General features: G+C 53.9%; 1 protein-coding gene across 12 annotated transcripts in view; it reads right to left on the bottom strand.

Annotated features, from left to right (window-relative positions):
- Nucleotides 1-15,573, bottom strand: part of ARHGEF11 (Rho guanine nucleotide exchange factor 11) — an 88,989-nt gene that overhangs the window by 30,346 nt on the left and 43,070 nt on the right. For 10 of the 12 annotated variants that reach the window (XM_073323600.2, XM_073323609.2, XM_073323610.2 and 7 more), the window contains 13 exons: nucleotides 12,922-13,020; nucleotides 11,302-11,351; nucleotides 11,136-11,193; nucleotides 8,901-9,079; nucleotides 8,633-8,704; nucleotides 7,935-8,054; nucleotides 7,332-7,386; nucleotides 5,827-5,903; nucleotides 4,585-4,722; nucleotides 3,156-3,230; nucleotides 2,282-2,383; nucleotides 1,487-1,585; nucleotides 804-846 (listed from right to left, as the gene is read on the bottom strand). In XM_073323600.2, coding sequence (XP_073179701.2) covers nucleotides 804-846; nucleotides 1,487-1,585; nucleotides 2,282-2,383; nucleotides 3,156-3,230; nucleotides 4,585-4,722; nucleotides 5,827-5,903; nucleotides 7,332-7,386; nucleotides 7,935-8,054; nucleotides 8,633-8,704; nucleotides 8,901-9,079; nucleotides 11,136-11,193; nucleotides 11,302-11,351; nucleotides 12,922-13,020 — 1,167 coding nt within the window. The remainder of the gene's footprint in view (nucleotides 1-803; nucleotides 847-1,486; nucleotides 1,586-2,281; nucleotides 2,384-3,155; nucleotides 3,231-4,584; nucleotides 4,723-5,826; nucleotides 5,904-7,331; nucleotides 7,387-7,934; nucleotides 8,055-8,632; nucleotides 8,705-8,900; nucleotides 9,080-11,135; nucleotides 11,194-11,301; nucleotides 11,352-12,921; nucleotides 13,021-15,573) is intronic. The other 2 variants (XM_073323601.2, XM_073323607.2) reach the window with 2 other exon arrangements.

Below are 15,573 nucleotides of genomic sequence, written 5' to 3'. Positions count from 1 at the left end.
GCAAACCCGAATGCTCCGGGGCAGCCCCATTGTACCCCTCGATTAGCAACAGCACAGCTCACCAGGGTTCCAAGCAGGAGAAAGCCACCCTGGCGCAAAAAGCAACTCTGTCTGTTTGCATTGGGGCAGCTACACCTGGGTGCTGGAGTTGGGGGCAAATCCAGGCCTGAGCCACCCAACCCTGCCTGCAAGACAGGTATGGTAAGACAGACAGGCAGCATGGCCCGGTGGAAAGGGACTTGGGAACCCTGGCTTTTCTTGCCAGCTCTGCCACTGGCCTGCTAGGTCACCTTGGGCAAGTCACTGCCTCGCTCTGTGCCTCAGTTTCCCCTTCCGCCCTCTATCTAGTTCAATTTTAAGCTCTTCAGGGCAGGGACTCTCACTCCCTTTGGTCATGCACAGTGGGGCCCTGATCTCAGCTGGGACCCATTAGGCACAGCCGTAAGTCTAATTAATAGTAATGTCCTCAGCCCTGTTTTACAGATGCTGTAACTGAGGCTCATACAAGGGAAGCGACTTCCCCAAGTGAGCCAGGAAAAGAACCCAGGAGTCCTGACTCCAACTCGAACCACACGGCGATGTTTCCTCCCTAATGCAGTGCAATATGAAGGGGGGAGCAAGGTCTCTCCCACGCAGACAGTCCTTCCTCAGGGAGGTTCAGAGCATGTAAAGAGTTCTGCACTCTAATAAAAGGGAATCTTTGATTTAAAGCAGCCGGTGGTCCCTGATGCCGAGATCTAATGCTGCTGCAGACACTGTCCTGCTTCAGCATTGCCTCAGAGGTCACATACAAGCGCACTTACCGATTTCAGCTAGTAACTGCTCAGACACCTTTATTCTCAGAGGCTAGGAGGGAAAAAACAATGCAATTAGGTCTCCAGTAATTATTATTATTATAGGTGTGCCAGGTCGGAGGATAGGCACGGGGGGAGTGCTAATAAAGCCTGCATGCGCTTTGCTCAGCAGCTTCTGTATTTAAAAGACCAGAGCTCAGAATTTCACACCAACTTAAACAACCCGATTAAAGCGTCACCTCTTGGCACTCAACTAACGAGTCCCTGTAAAGCACTATATTTTCTACCACCATGCCTATTAAGCAACAAGGGGAAAAAATCACTTCTCTCGGAAAAGGCAACAGCCAAAACCACCCATCCCAATTAAAGCAGGCTGCCGGGCCTTGTCTGTATTGGCTTTTCCTCCCGCTGCGTAGCTACACGGGTGGCAAACATCGGCGCAGACACTGTTTACAACAATGCAACACAGTTTGCACCAGGGTAATGCAAAGCACATCTTCTCTGGAGTTTGCCTCAGTGCAGCTATGCTGGTGGCAAAAAACCCAGGGGGCACAAGGCCTTGGTTAAAAGTTTTCCACACTGGGAGGCTGAATACATGGAAAGTTAGATCGCGAAGCCACACTTTAACGGTCTTCTCCTATGGGAGGAAAGCCCCATACTCGCTGGCAATGCAGCCAAGTTCCCACACTCACCGCGGTCTTCTCCAAGAAGATGTTCCAGATCTCCTTCCCCAACGCCCGGGAATCCTTGGAGTTCATTTGCTGGCAAACTTCTGCGCACAAATAGAAGAGCTGGAAGGATGGGGGAGAGAGAAGAAAAAGAACCAGAGATGAAGAAGGAAGGAGAAACACTTAATAAAGCAGCAGCGAATCCCTCCAGGAAACAGGACAGACTGTAGGAGACCTCTACAAGGGCAGATTGTGCCCTGTGCTGGGGGGAGGAATCGGAGTCCTGGGACGGCATTTCCACCTCTCACGCCTGCGTAAGTCCATTGACTTCAACAGTACACACCAGCACGACAGCAGGGGTCGGACCCAGCACTGCCTTAGCCCCACCAGTGTATGTATCTGTCGGGCCTTTGGGGCTCCTGGGCAGGACTAAGCGCAAGTAGCTACAGTCAGGACTTCATGGGCAGTCAGCAAACAACACGGACCCCAGAAAATGGAGTGGGCGTGGTAAGAAATGCACTGCCTTACGCTGGAGTGCTGCCCTCTTGGATCCAGGGAAGAGCGAAAGGATAGGACCTGGTCCGAAGCCGGTGGCCATCAGTGCGTGATTTCAGTGGGCTTTGGATGAGGGTTAGACAGAGGGTGGGAAATGCCCAAAATCCCCCATCACTCCACTATATCTGCACTCCCGAGATCAAGTCAGTAGCCACCCCCAGTGCTGCAGGATGCTTCTGCTCCTGCGGCGAAGCCAGGGTCTCCGCACCCCCACCCCACAGACAGGCAGTTGCAGTAGCTGATGAGGGCGTGTTTCGCTCTTACCAGGGGGCTTGGATCTGCCTGGGAGAAGATGTAGCGCAGGAAGACGCCCAGGTGAGCTGGTCGGGATTTGAGCTTCCCCAGGTCCTGGAAGAGGGTGTCACACTGTGGGGGGAGGGCAGGGAAAAAGCCATTCAAGCTGGGAAGAGCAAAGGGCAAGGAACAGGCTCCCCATTCAGCTAAGGCCTTGATGAAACTGGCGTTTGCCTCCTTCCAACCACTGGGGTCGCTGCAGCAGCTACTCCCCAGGGCAGGCAGGGGAGCGGCTATTAGCCAGCACAGCCAATCCAGCTCCGGAGTCAGACTCCACCCTTGCAGCTCTGCCTGCTTGCACAGTGCAGCTACCTGGCACCGGGGCAAACCCTCAGGCTAGGCTAGGCCTAAGATAGCCAGACCCGGCCAGCAGAACAAGGGTTCCCTGTATGCTGCCTTCTACCCACTGGCCCTTGTCATCAGCTCCACAAGACGTGTGCAAAGTGAATAGGACACAGCATGGAGTGGGGCAAAGGTTTGGTGGGCGCAGGGGCTGGGAAGCCCCTAGCAAACAATGCGCTTGGCCCCGAGCACGTGCCAATATCATCCCAGATCTGGAGTGGACATCTGTAACCGCACTGCCCTACCTGCGGCTTCCAGCAGCTGGAGCATGCTCCTGCTGGTAAAGCCAGGAGGTAAGATCTGGGGACACACTCGACTGCACTCCCACTGAGAGCTCCAACTCCCAGCCCCCCCTGCTCTGACCACTAGACCCCACTCCCCTCCTAGAGCTGGGGACAGAACCCAGGAGTCCCAACCCCTACTCCCCGGCACAGCTGCTGCGGTTGCTGGTGACACCAACAGGGTAAATACAAAGATGGAGGGATGCCTTGGGAGCTGTTACCTCATTGTTGAAATACCCCGGATCGTAATCTTCCTCTGGCCCGATGATGAGAGGCCTCGGCATCCGGTCCGAACCCTGAGGAGACAGGGCCAGGCTGGGACACGGCCACCCCAACAGTAGCCACAGCTAACAGCCCCGATTCGGCCTTCAGTAACTCTAGGCTCCCCCTTCAATGGGGGGCTTCACTGGGGCCCCCTTCGCTCTCAGCTACTACGTGGCTGGCACCTCACGAAACAAGCAGTCAGGACCTCAGTTTGTCTCTCATCCCACAGACATGGCCAGCCGTAGCACTCTGGGGTCAGCACTGACCCCAGGGGGAGAGCGTCCCCACGGAGCCCCACACCTCACTCCCTGCAGCACACTGTGTCATGGGGTCAGCACTGACTCCAGGGGGAGAGCGTCCCCACGGAGCCCTGCGCCCCACTCCCTGCAGCACACTGTGTCATGGGGTCAGCACTGACCCCAGGGGGAGAGCGTCCCCACGGAGCCCTGCGCCCCACTCCCTGCAGCACACTGTGTCATGGGGTCAGCACTGACCCCAGGGGGAGAGCGTCCCCACGGAGCCCTGCGCCCCACTCCCTGCAGCACACTGTGTCATGGGGTCAGCACTGACCCCAGGGGGAGAGCGTCCCCACGGAGCCCTGCGCCCCACTCCCTGCAGCACACTGTGTCATGGGGTCAGCACTGACCCCAGGGGGAGAGCGTCCCCACCGAGCCCTGCGCCCCACTCCCTGCAGCACACTGTGTCATGGGGTCAGCACTGACCCTAGGGGGAGAGCGTCCCCACCGAGCCCTGCGCCCCACTCCCTGCAGCACACTGTGTCATGGGGTCAGCACTGACCCTAGGGGGAGAGCGTCCCCACCGAGCCCTGCGCCCCACTCCCTGCAGCACACTGTGTCATGGGGTCAGCACTGACCCCAGGGGGAGAGCGTCCCCACGGAGCCCTGCGCCCCACTCCCTGCAGCACACTGTGTCATGGGGTCAGCAGTGACCCTAGGGGGAGAGCGTCCCCACGGAGCCCTGCGCCCCACTCCCTGCAGCACACTGTGTCATGGGGTCAGCACTGACCCCAGGGGGAGAGCGTCCCCACGGAGCCCCGCGCCCCACTCCCTGCAGCACACTGTGTCATGGGGTCAGCACTGACCCCAGGGGGAGAGCGCCCCCACGGAGCCCTGCGCCCCACTCCCTGCAGCACACTGTGTCATGGGGTCAGCACTGACCCCAGGGGGAGAGCGTCCCCCATTAAGTTACTCACCCCGCTCTCTGCTGCAGTTTGGGTGCTGATCAGACCCACCCCGATGAGATCACAGCCCAAGGCAGAACTGGCTACAGCCTGTCGCTGTCAATCGGACTCAACTCCACAGAGCTGGACAAGGGAGCGGGCGCAGGCCCAGCCACTCTGCCCGGGACAGCTCGCCCCAGCCTCACCTGCTCCACGACGGGCAGAAAGGGCGTGTCCGAGCCTTGGCGGCAATGGTGGTGGAACATCTTGGAGGTGATGACCGGGGAGGTGCGCGGGCTGTCGAGGCCGGGGTCGGAGAGAACGGAGTTCCGGTTCAGAGAGATCTGCTCAAGACAGCAATCATCTTACGACATTAGCAACCGAGAAGGGGGCAGCCGGGGAAACCCCCAGGGACAAAAGCAGTGCCAGGCCAGCTCAGGCTGAGAGTACCAGGCTGTGTTGACTCACGTGCCTCCCAGGTCCAAGGGACCAGTGGCCAAGGGACCAGTGGCCACATCAAAGACCAAGGCCAACATCTAAACCGATCCTACAGCATGCCCAAATGCGAGGGAGGGTTGAACCAAATTAACAAATCAATTTCTAAACCAGTGTAATTAGATCGGTGTGCACACCTGACACCCGCTCCCAGGCTCAACTTCCGGCCTTCCCCCACGCTGCCCCCTGACGCCTCCACTCTTCTCAGTAGTAACCTGCAGACACCTCCCTCCCCTGCGTCTGGCCGGTCTTATTGACACTGCAAATTCCTGGGGCTAAGTTGGGTACTCTTACCCATGCTCTGGGAAGCACCATGTCAATCTGTGGCTCTATATAAAGTCCCAGACCAAAAAAGACTAAGGGGGGAAATTTCCTACTTAGGACAAGATTCTTAAAGGCGTTTCGACACTTATGGGGATTTTCAAAAGGGTCTAAGCCTGCAACACCCACTGAGAGTCCCTCTAGGCACCTAAATAGTTTTAAAACTCTGGCCCTGGGACATTCTGGACAGCGGTACCCTCTGTATTGAGGGAGGAGAAGGCTGAGAGGATGGATCAATAACTGAACGGGAAGAGACTTCACAGGGATGTTGCAATGATCCTAAACCCTGACCCTTAGAAACCCCAAGACATTTAGAGTGACGGCTGTACTTACAAGATATCCAACATGCTAAGGTACGAAACCTTCACTCTGCCTGCAGGGACCCCCCTTGCAATAACACCAGGATCCTGATTTGGGGTCTGGGATTCCCAGAGTCGATTAGACTGATTTTAAATGATGTCTGATTTTTCCAACCCCCTGCACTTAGTGAGTGCTGGAGGTTTGGGGGACAGAAGCTACTTTTCCAACAAAGCACAGAGGTCGACTCTCTGCTCTACACGCAAAATGGACCTGGCCCTTGGCTCGGGAACAGTGAGCAGCACCTCCCTGATGCCCTTCTGTGCAGCCCTCACCTCGCTCACCGAAGGGAACCGCTCGGTGCCCGAATCCAAACCACTGTCGCCGTCCTGAGAGTCCAGAGAGAGGCGACCTGGGAACGGAGGAGACACGCAGATGGAGGCCAAATTAAACCCCACAAGAGGATCAATGGCAAAGGAGACACTGAGCGATGGGAGAGGGGGCAGAGCAGTCCTCAGTCTAGACCTGTGGACCCACCTCCCCACATTCCCTTTGCCATCTCCTCTCCTCTGATGACAGAAGGGGTAGATCTGTGGGCTGGCTGAGATCCCGCAAGAGAATCAGACTGAGAATGCTTAAGGCAGGTTCATGCAACCCCAATTTTGGCCTCTGATAAGGGAAGAGAAGCTCTGGTCTTTACCGGGGGTTACAACTCGTTAGAATCCCGGACAAGGGCCAGAGGCAAAGGAAAGCAGAAAGCCACATGCAAATGTGACTAGTCCTACAGGCTTCGAGACCGGAGCTCTGCTGGGCACAAGATGGGAAAGCAACGCTGGGCAGCAAAGGAGGAGAAAGAGGGGGAGCCACACGGGATGTGTAGAGTGTGAAAAGGCAAAGAGCAGCGGACTAGAGCGAGGCAGGAGATGGTTTTTCTATCCCACAAAAATTTGCAATTAAAAAAATAAATTTCCCCATTCCAAATTGGGCCCAAAAGTTGAAATCTCTAACATTTCCGCAAATATCAAAATAAAATAAAATTCAGCGCGGGTCAGTCGACACCTTTTCTTCCAATAATTCTGAAACATCTCATTTCGATTTCAACCTTTTAAAAAAATGATTTTACGACAAATTAACTGAAATTTCAAAACAAAAACGTTGTTTCAAAGTGGAAAATGGAACCTTTCGTTTTGAATCCCATCTCCCACCCCCCAAAACCAGGAAATTGGCTGAAACCAACCCTTTCCCACGAACTGTTACGGTTTCAACAAGTTTACATTTTCCGGTGAAAACACGTTTTGAGGAAACCTTCCCGCCCGGCTCTCCAGTGGACACTAGCAGAGGGATAACCCTGGGGCGGAGGAGAACAGGGATATGTGCAGCGTTTATCTACACCGAGCCAGGTGGCCGTCACAGGGATGCTGGCTGCAAACACTCGTGTCTCTTTACAACACATCCCATACAGCAATGCGGTTGGGCAGAACTAAAGTGGCCCTGCACCGGTGCATTCTGGGAGTCCGGGAGTCCCTCTCCTATAGCACGCAGCAGTGTGACTGTTGGGAACAAAGACTTCTGGGTAATTTCCCAATGCGAGGAACTCCTGAACGGGGACAGTTACAATGCTCGTAGCTTCCCATCTGCGCCGGAGAGATGCTATCACAGCCGAGCCGAAGCCCTCATCGCACCCAGTGCAAGCAAAGCTTGTCAAATGCCTGGGATAGCTACAGCGTCCGGAGACAAGGAGCTGCAAGCTGAAGTCGCCCAGACCAATCGTCTGTTGCGAGGGCGGACGGATGGTAGCAGCAGGTATGCACAGCTGCATGTCAACAACAGCACGACTCACCTTCTGTCCCCTGGAGACTGGCTGAGCCGGAGTTGCAGCACGGCCGCCCCAAATCCTACAATTGAAGGATACGGAGGGGTCAGTGTTGTTAGCCCTGCTTTACAGGTGGGGAAACTAAGGCACGGAAAGGGCCAAGAGTCTGGTCTATCAAGGGGGCAGACCAGCTGCCTTGAATTTCAAGAGGGGCTCTCAGCACCTCCAGGGCTATGAAGCTGTCACACAGAGTCTGTGGCAGAGCTGGGAAGGGTACCCCAGAATAGGTCACGCGGGGGGGTGTGTGCGGGGGTGTTCAACCAGTTCATGCACACACAGCGCCGCACTTCCTCACTAGCCCTGCTGAACTGGTTTCAAGCCTTCACCTAACCCATTTCACCCTCTAGGTACCTACCCCCACAGTTCACGGCTCAGCCCCCAGGGGCAGTGCATTCTGGGAGATTTCACACTGCAGGAGGGCACGCCTCAGCTTGTCCATCTCCACCACGGGACTAAACCCAGTTCAGGCTTCCCCTGGCACCAACTTCTGAGGAGGGGGGAGTGTCAGGGAGGAGAGGGGGGGAGTCACATGACATTTAGAACCAGGAAGTAAGGATTCCTCTTGCATACCACCGAGCTGCTTGTTTCCTGTCGGATCTTGAGCTGCAACTGGCTGACCCTTCTGCGCGCCCCCTCGATCTGTTCCTCCAGCGTGGTGGCGGGGTTCCGGCTGTACACCTCGCAGAACCGCTGAGCAGGGAGACAAGAAGGGGGATGAGGTTACAGCCAGCCACACTGAGGGGAACCGGCATGGGGTGCAGAGCACGGAGCGGGGGCTACAAAACAAAATAAGGCGGGGGAGGGAGGGATGGCTCTGATCAATACCCTGGTGTAGCTTCGGTGTAACCGCACCTGCTGCTACAGGGCATCAGCTGGTGGCCAGGGGGACGAGGAAGAAAATACACCTCTCGTCCCCCAAAGATTGTACAATTGGCCTCACACTTTACTGTGGGGCGGGGAAGGTTCCTCTTCCTTGGAAACACCAGTCACGCCATGGACGGAGGCAGGAGCCTGGATTACATGGAACGGAGGTCTGAGCCGCACGGCAGGAAGGAGAACCAGGAGATTAGTTGGAACAATTGTCTTCTCTGCTACAGGCAAGATATCAGAGGAGACGGCCCACTGGTTTGATCCGACATGAAAGATTGGACTGGAAGGAGCAATAGTCCGCTCCAGGATAAGCAAAGAGGCCTAGCAGCATACTAGACAGGGCGAAGGTCTGCTCCAGTGTGGCTCACCATAGGAAGGAGACAGCCAATGCACCGTACCTGTAACTCTGCCTCCTCCTGTCTCAGCATGTTGCGGAGGATCTGAGTCGCATGCTTTTGAACTTCTGGGTCCTGCGATTTGGAACAGACGTGGGCAGAGTGAGGGGACGGACAGAGCTTTGCTTTCATCTCCCCATCTTTCCCCCCCCCCAAGCCCCCTCGAGTGGAGCAGCGCTGGAGAGACGCAGCAGACTGAGGACCCCGCTTTCCCATCCCCCCAGGAGATCCAGGACAAACCACCCACAGGAGCGCCGCTCCATCTGGTTACCTGCAACGGTTTGGGTCCTGTGATGCGCTGTGGTGGAGGCAGCGGTGGCGGGGAAGGTGGCGGGGGGCACAGGGGTGCAATCCCAGGCGCCCCCGATATGCTCACGTCTTGCTGAGGACTGGAGAGCACCACTGAGGGAGGAGGAGACCCCAGGAGGGTCAGCGCAACGTAGGCACCGGCTGGAGAAGAAAAGGAGCATGGGTGGAGAGAGAGACCCACTTTATAACTAGCCAGTGGATGAGGATTTAAAATGGGGGGATCACGGCATCTAGAAGACACCTGATCATTGCCTCCCCCCACCCCAACCCCAAATCCACAACGCAGGAGTCTGAAACAGATGGAGCTGCAACCGAAGCTGATCTTAAGGGTACGTCTGCACTGAAAATGCAACAGTTGCACTGCTGTACACTCACGACAGTGACGAGAGGGCTTCTCCCCTCGGCGTAGGTAATCCCCCTCTCCGAGAGGCAGTAGCGAGGTGGCTGGAAGAATTCTTCCATCAACCTAGTGCTGTCCACACCGGGGGTTAGGCTGACGGAGCTACGTCTCTCGGGGGTGGATTTTTCACACCTCTGCGAGACACAGGTGTTCAGTGTAGACCAACCCTTAGATTAAAACGGTGGGTGATTTTCCCTCCTACCCTCAGCATTAGGGTTAATTCAGGTCACAGACGCTAGCCCACTGCACCCTATACAGGGCAGGAGGACAGTACACCACCAGCCTTAGGAGCATTCGTAAAGCGTACCCAGGAGGCAGCCAAGGCACATACTAATCCCTAGTTTTTATCTTGTGCTCTTCATCCATACACCTCAAAGAGCTGTACAAAGGGGGTCAGTATCATTATCGCCATTTCACACACGGGGAAACTGAGGCACAGAGCCCAAGGCTGCCCAGGTGTACAGGCCCCCATCAGCAAGGTGGTGTGAAGACTCAGGGTCCTGGTTTGAGTCCTCACCAAGCCCAGAGAGTACCAGGGTCTAAAACACCTTCCACCTCCTCCAGCTTGCTAGGAATCTCCTCCCACTCTCCCAGACAAGGACCCATGCATCCATCACCTCCCAGGTGGAGTACTGTTATCTGTATCTGAAGACAACGGCCACGCTCCAGCTGGTGCAGAATGCAGCTGCCCACCTTCCCCCGGCTTAGGCCACCGTGAACACATCTCAGTCTGTTCCCGATGCCAGTTTAAGGCTTCGGTCCTAATCGTCAAAAGCAACTGGTCAAGCCCCAGCGACGTTCGAAGACTGAACTTCAATCTGTGACCCATGGCGACAACGATGCAGATCACAAAACGCAAGACAATGGGCACGAGACCAAGGGTCAAAGCATTCCCGGGGGAGGAGACTTTGCTATGAAATGGACGTCCAGAGGAGACGGAGCAAATCCAGAGTCAGACCGCCTTTAGGGGATGCCGAAAAACCTTCCTCTTCCATAGCGAGGATGACACCACCTTGCCCCCCCCACCCCGTACCTACAAACCCTGAAACAAACCAGCCAACACAACCAAAACCCCACCCTAGTCAAAGCGTTTACCTCTCCACAGGAGAAGAGCCAGACACCCCATGAAGTCCACTGGAGACTTCACTACTGGCTATTTGCCCAGCCGCTATGGTGACGGGCAGCCATATAAAACCCTGATGCAGACAGATGGATAAATAGAGAGCACTGTAACGCAGGGTGGGGATGACCAAATCGGCAAGGGAAGGGTTAAACTGTTCTTGGAAGTCCCTTCAGGAAAGGGATGGGAAGTGACGTTCTCCAAAACAGCTCCTCCTGCAATAACCATAATGGGAAGCCGCAGAGATCTGGCTGCGCCCACCGCTCTATTGACTGCTCCAGCTCGCAAATGACTCCCCTTCCCAACGCCGTTGGTCAGCGAGGCTCGCCAATCAGCACATTTTACATCAAGCACTTTTTAAACATGGGATTGTTGGCGTTTTCCACCCGGGAGACCAGACGCCCCAGTTTGTGCATGGAACAGGCACAGCGGTGACAGCAAGCTTCCCCACACCAGAGCACCTCAGCCCCATCCTGGAGAATCCCCTGCCTCTCCGGCGGAGAAGAGAGCTCAGTGAGCCTGCTCATTTGGTCTCTCCGCTCTGCTCTTAGCCTCAGGGCCCCCTAACCCTTTCCACAATACGCCATCCCAAAACTCTCCGCCACTAGAGACCGGGGCTGGCCTATAACCAGCGACCTAGCGGGAAAAGGCCCCATTCACCCCTTCTACCTACTCACATTTGATGAGCTTCACCACCTCGAGATGGGAGCTGTTTGTCACCATTGTGCCGTTCACCTGCAAGAGGAGACAGACAGCCTCAGACCCGCAGCCCCAGCGCTGGCCCACAGAGCGAAGCACTAGGGAACACCCCCGGGAAGCCTCGGCTTGGGGTTTGCTGCTCACCTTGACGATCCGGTCACCCTCTTGCACCCCGGCCTTCATGGCCGCTCCTCCTGTAATGCAACAGGCAGAGGAAGGGAGTTACAGTAAATAACAATGTGCAGCCCCAGCAACATGAAAACATCCACAGTGCTCGCACCACAAGGCGCCAGGGGATTCAACACATTCCCTGCAACAGCATAAGTAGACGTTAGGGTCCAAAATCTAGGTTTTCCCTCCTCCTGTGTGGAGCTCTGTTTTATTCTATTCCATGTAGGTTCTTATATCGACCTCATCACTAATATCCAAGTGTCTTCCAGTAGTGCATTAAGCAACGTGACTACCATCTGCCATGTGTTTGTTCTCCTTTAGGGCTTCTGTCTAGGCAAGGGGATCTGTCCACACAAATCCAATTGCAGGATTGGGGCCTAAGCATCGGTAAAAGTAGCTTTATTATTTAAGCTCTTCCCCTGCCAATCCCCCCTTCTTTAATGCAACTGTTAAAAGTTTAAATACACTGAAAAATTCTCTGTTGCTAAAGCGAAGAGGAAATGTTTCCATGAGGTTCAATTCCAAACGGCAAGACTAGCAAATAAAAAAAAGGCAAAGAAGGAAAGTAAATTAAAGATTCTTTCAGCTTTAATGATCTCTCATTAAAGGCAACGCAAGTCAGAACGGAGGGGCATGTCTCTTTGCAGCACTGCACCCAGGATGGTCCTTTACCCCAGCACAAAGCGGGCGTGACTGCCCAGGACAGGGCACTAGAGAACCCGACTCACTTTGCACTAGTGTAAGTGACTGCAGAAGTAACAGGGCAGTGGGGAATCAGGCACACTGGCTGTCCTTTATTAAAATATTTGGGACTTGTCATAGGATTCATGCAAATGGAATCTATGCCCATCCAAAGTCCTGTTGAAGTCACTGGAGTCGATGCAGCGGGTCTCTCCATGCAGATCCCATTGCAGGATAAGGGGTTTGATTTTTATCTGTGTCCCTTTAAATCTGTAGGACTTTTCCTCCTTTATCTATCTGAATTTTTCCTGGTCTGAGTGTTAGTCTATTTTTTAGTGGGGGGGAGGGGGAGGCATCAGTTTGTAATAAGAGCAGCTCGCTGTCTATTGAAATCGTTGCTTCTAGCCCTGCCTCCCCTCAAAACCATCAGACAGCAAAAAGCTAAAGCACCTCTGCACCACAAAGCGCAGAGCAAAAGTTGCTGAATGTGTGTTTGCTGAGGGCTAGAAGGGGAATTCCCTGCGCCCATAGTCAGCAACCAGCTGCGATTATGTAACCTGCCGCTGTCCGGAGAGCAGAGACGGCACAACATGGGAACTTGGCTGTTGCTCTCGGGAGCCGCTTTTGGGTTAATTCCCACCTCTGGGTGCCCAAGCTGGTCAGAATCAAGACTCCCATCTAGACACATACATACCCCAATCCCCCACCACCATCCCAACCATGCTCTCACACAGCTTAATTCTTCTTCATCCTCCAGAACTGCTCTCTCTCTTGATCCAACAGGCTTTGCAAAGAAGGATCCCCCTGTTCCCTGGGGCCAGAGAGGAGCTGGGGGCCAAGTGAACTAGGGGAGTCCCATTCATACACAAATATCCGCGGCCCCCAAGAGGGGGGCACAGGGTAGCTGCTCACCTGGCCGGACAGACTGCACCAGGACGATCCGGTCCCCGCTGACAGTGAAGCCAAAGCCATGCTGATCCTGCTGGATGATGACACAGCGTTGGACCAAACCTTCAGCGGGGTGGGGGGAAAAAACAAATGAGGCATGAGAGGCCGGAGTTTAAATCCAGGCTCTAGGCTAGTTGTGGCTCCAATTCCAGACGGCCCATGGCTACTGTTCGTTCCCCGAGGCCAGGGGAAGACTAAGGCCCAGAAAACAGAATGCAAACAAACAAAACCCCACTCCCCTGAAATTAATTATTTGTTAACAAAATCCCATGACTTTTAATGTCAAACTCATAATTTGGGCGGGGCTTGAGAACACATTTTTGAACACGATGCTGGAGATCACAAGCAGAGATGTTCCTACCACACAGAGAGCCCAGGAGAGGGGAGTAGGATGGGTAATAAAGCAAAGCTCTATGCACCAGGACTCATGGGTTCTAGATTTCAGTGGCTCCATTCCCTTTTAAGGCTGCAGTGATGTTTTATCCAGGGATGGTATACCCTGGTACCAGCTGCCTTTCAGTCCCTAGATACCATGCTGGCTGCTGCTATATACGACACCTGGATAGATAGCCTAGACAGGACCTAATGGATCTTTTCTATCTCTAGCTTCTATGGTTCCTTTCCACCACCCTGAAAGCCAGAGATGCAATTATGCTCATTGTCGCTGTTAGGAATGCAGATGTTGTTAGTGATCATCAAGTGATGCAGCTTCTGTTGTTCATTGCAGTGCATGTAATGCTGACATCATTCTTGAGTGTCTGAGGTCCGGTTCAGAAAAATGAACAGGGCCTGAGTCTCCTTTCCACCGTGTTTCCACCTGTGCCATGCGAGTGTACAAAAGACTCCGGATTCTCCACTCACATTACACCAGTGATCCTGTTAGACACTCACTTTGCACAGGTATAAGTGACAACATGAAGTCGGGGCAGGGGAAACATCAGGCCTGATTTTGCACAAATGCAACTAATGACACAAAGGTGTGGGGAGGGAGTAAGAAATTGGACCCAGTTTTGCACAAGTGACAGAGATGCCACAAAGTCAGGGGCTCGTGTGTGTGCGCATGGGCGGGTGTGGGCGTGTGTGCAAATCAAATCAGTTCCTATCATCTGTACTCACAGTGGTCTTTGGAGAAGAAGGAAGTAACTTACAAACATGCAGTCTCGAAGTGGGAAACACACCAACGTGAAGCATGTGAATAAACTCACTTTCTGCGGTTCTGTGGGCTCCATCCCACACCCATGGGGTTCAATATGGAAGCAGGACTGGACCTATTTACCTAATCTCATAGGGCAGATAAATACTGTTGCAACTGAGCCCACAAACAGGAATTTCTGTCTGCCATATTCATCATCCCCCCACGGCCACAGCCGTGAGACTGTCTGGGCCCCTAGTCTCATTCTCACTTTTACAGTGCTCTGGCAGCGTAAAGGAAACGTAAAGTGGGTGTAACTCATCTGCACTCGTTTTGAGGTCCTTTATACTGCCAGCATGGTGTACAGGGACCTTAAGGTAACAGACTCAGACAACAGGTTTCCCACAAACAGAATGGTCAGTTCATCTGGCTACACTTTCTTTTGGTTCCTGTATTAAACAACCCGCTGTTCCCAAATTCTACCCCCTTTACCACACTCCTTTTTGTTCCCTTCAATTAATCCAGCCTTTTGAGGCCTCACTCATCAATGGTAGATTATTATATCCCCTCCCCCAAACTGCCATAGGATCCAAACGCCTCCCGAGCTTTTAGCCTCCAAATACCCCATTAGAGAGGAACGCATCAGAGCCATTTTATAGATCAGGGAAACGGAGGCCGCTTGAGTGACTCACCTGGAGTCGCACAGAAAGAGAATGCCGATTGAAAAGTCCCACGTCCCAGCCCAGTGCCTTAGCCACCAAGTGATCCTTCCTCTAGGCCAGCGGCTCTCAACCTTTCCAGACGACTGTCCCCCTTTTCAAGAGTCTGATTTGTCCTGAGTACCCCCAAGTTTCACCTCACTTTAAAATGACTTGCTTAAAAAACCAGACATAAAAAACCAGAAGTGTCACAGCTCACTAGTACTGACAAATTGCGGACTTTCTCATTTTTACCATCTAATTATAAGATAAATCAATTGGAATATAAATATTGTGCTTACCTTTCAGCGCACAGCACATAGAGCCATCTAAACAAGTCATTGTCTGTATGAAATTTTAGTTGGTACTGACTTCGCTAGGGCTTTTTATGTAGCCCCTTGTAAAACTAGGCAAATATCTAGATGAGTTGATGTACCCCTGGAAGACCTCTGCGTACCCCCAGGGGTATGCGTACTGCTGGTTGAGAACCACTGCTCTAGGCAGACAGCCATTCCCTCTCCAAGATCAGCACCTGGCGTTGGCACCAGACAGCCCTGCATCACCTCGCGCTTTTGCATTGGCCGATTCTTGCACTCGGTGCATGCTCTGCAGTTATACCCCAAGCACTGTGGCCCGGGGGCTAATCGAGGATCACGGCCTGCAAGCTTTGCTCCAGCACTGCAGAAGCATTTCAGGGCAAGGGCCTGGCCCCATGTCACCGCTGCTCTCGTATGCATGGCTCTGTTCTAAGGATTTTCCTCTCCCCTTTTTAGGGTACAGGGACCA

The sequence above is a fragment of the Lepidochelys kempii genome, chromosome 24, assembly GCF_965140285.1.
Source record: "Lepidochelys kempii isolate rLepKem1 chromosome 24, rLepKem1.hap1, whole genome shotgun sequence".
NCBI classification, from domain to species: domain Eukaryota; kingdom Metazoa; phylum Chordata; order Testudines; family Cheloniidae; genus Lepidochelys; species Lepidochelys kempii.
The sequence above is the reverse complement of the archived record's forward strand: the minus strand, read 5'-3'. Positions and strand labels throughout refer to the sequence as shown.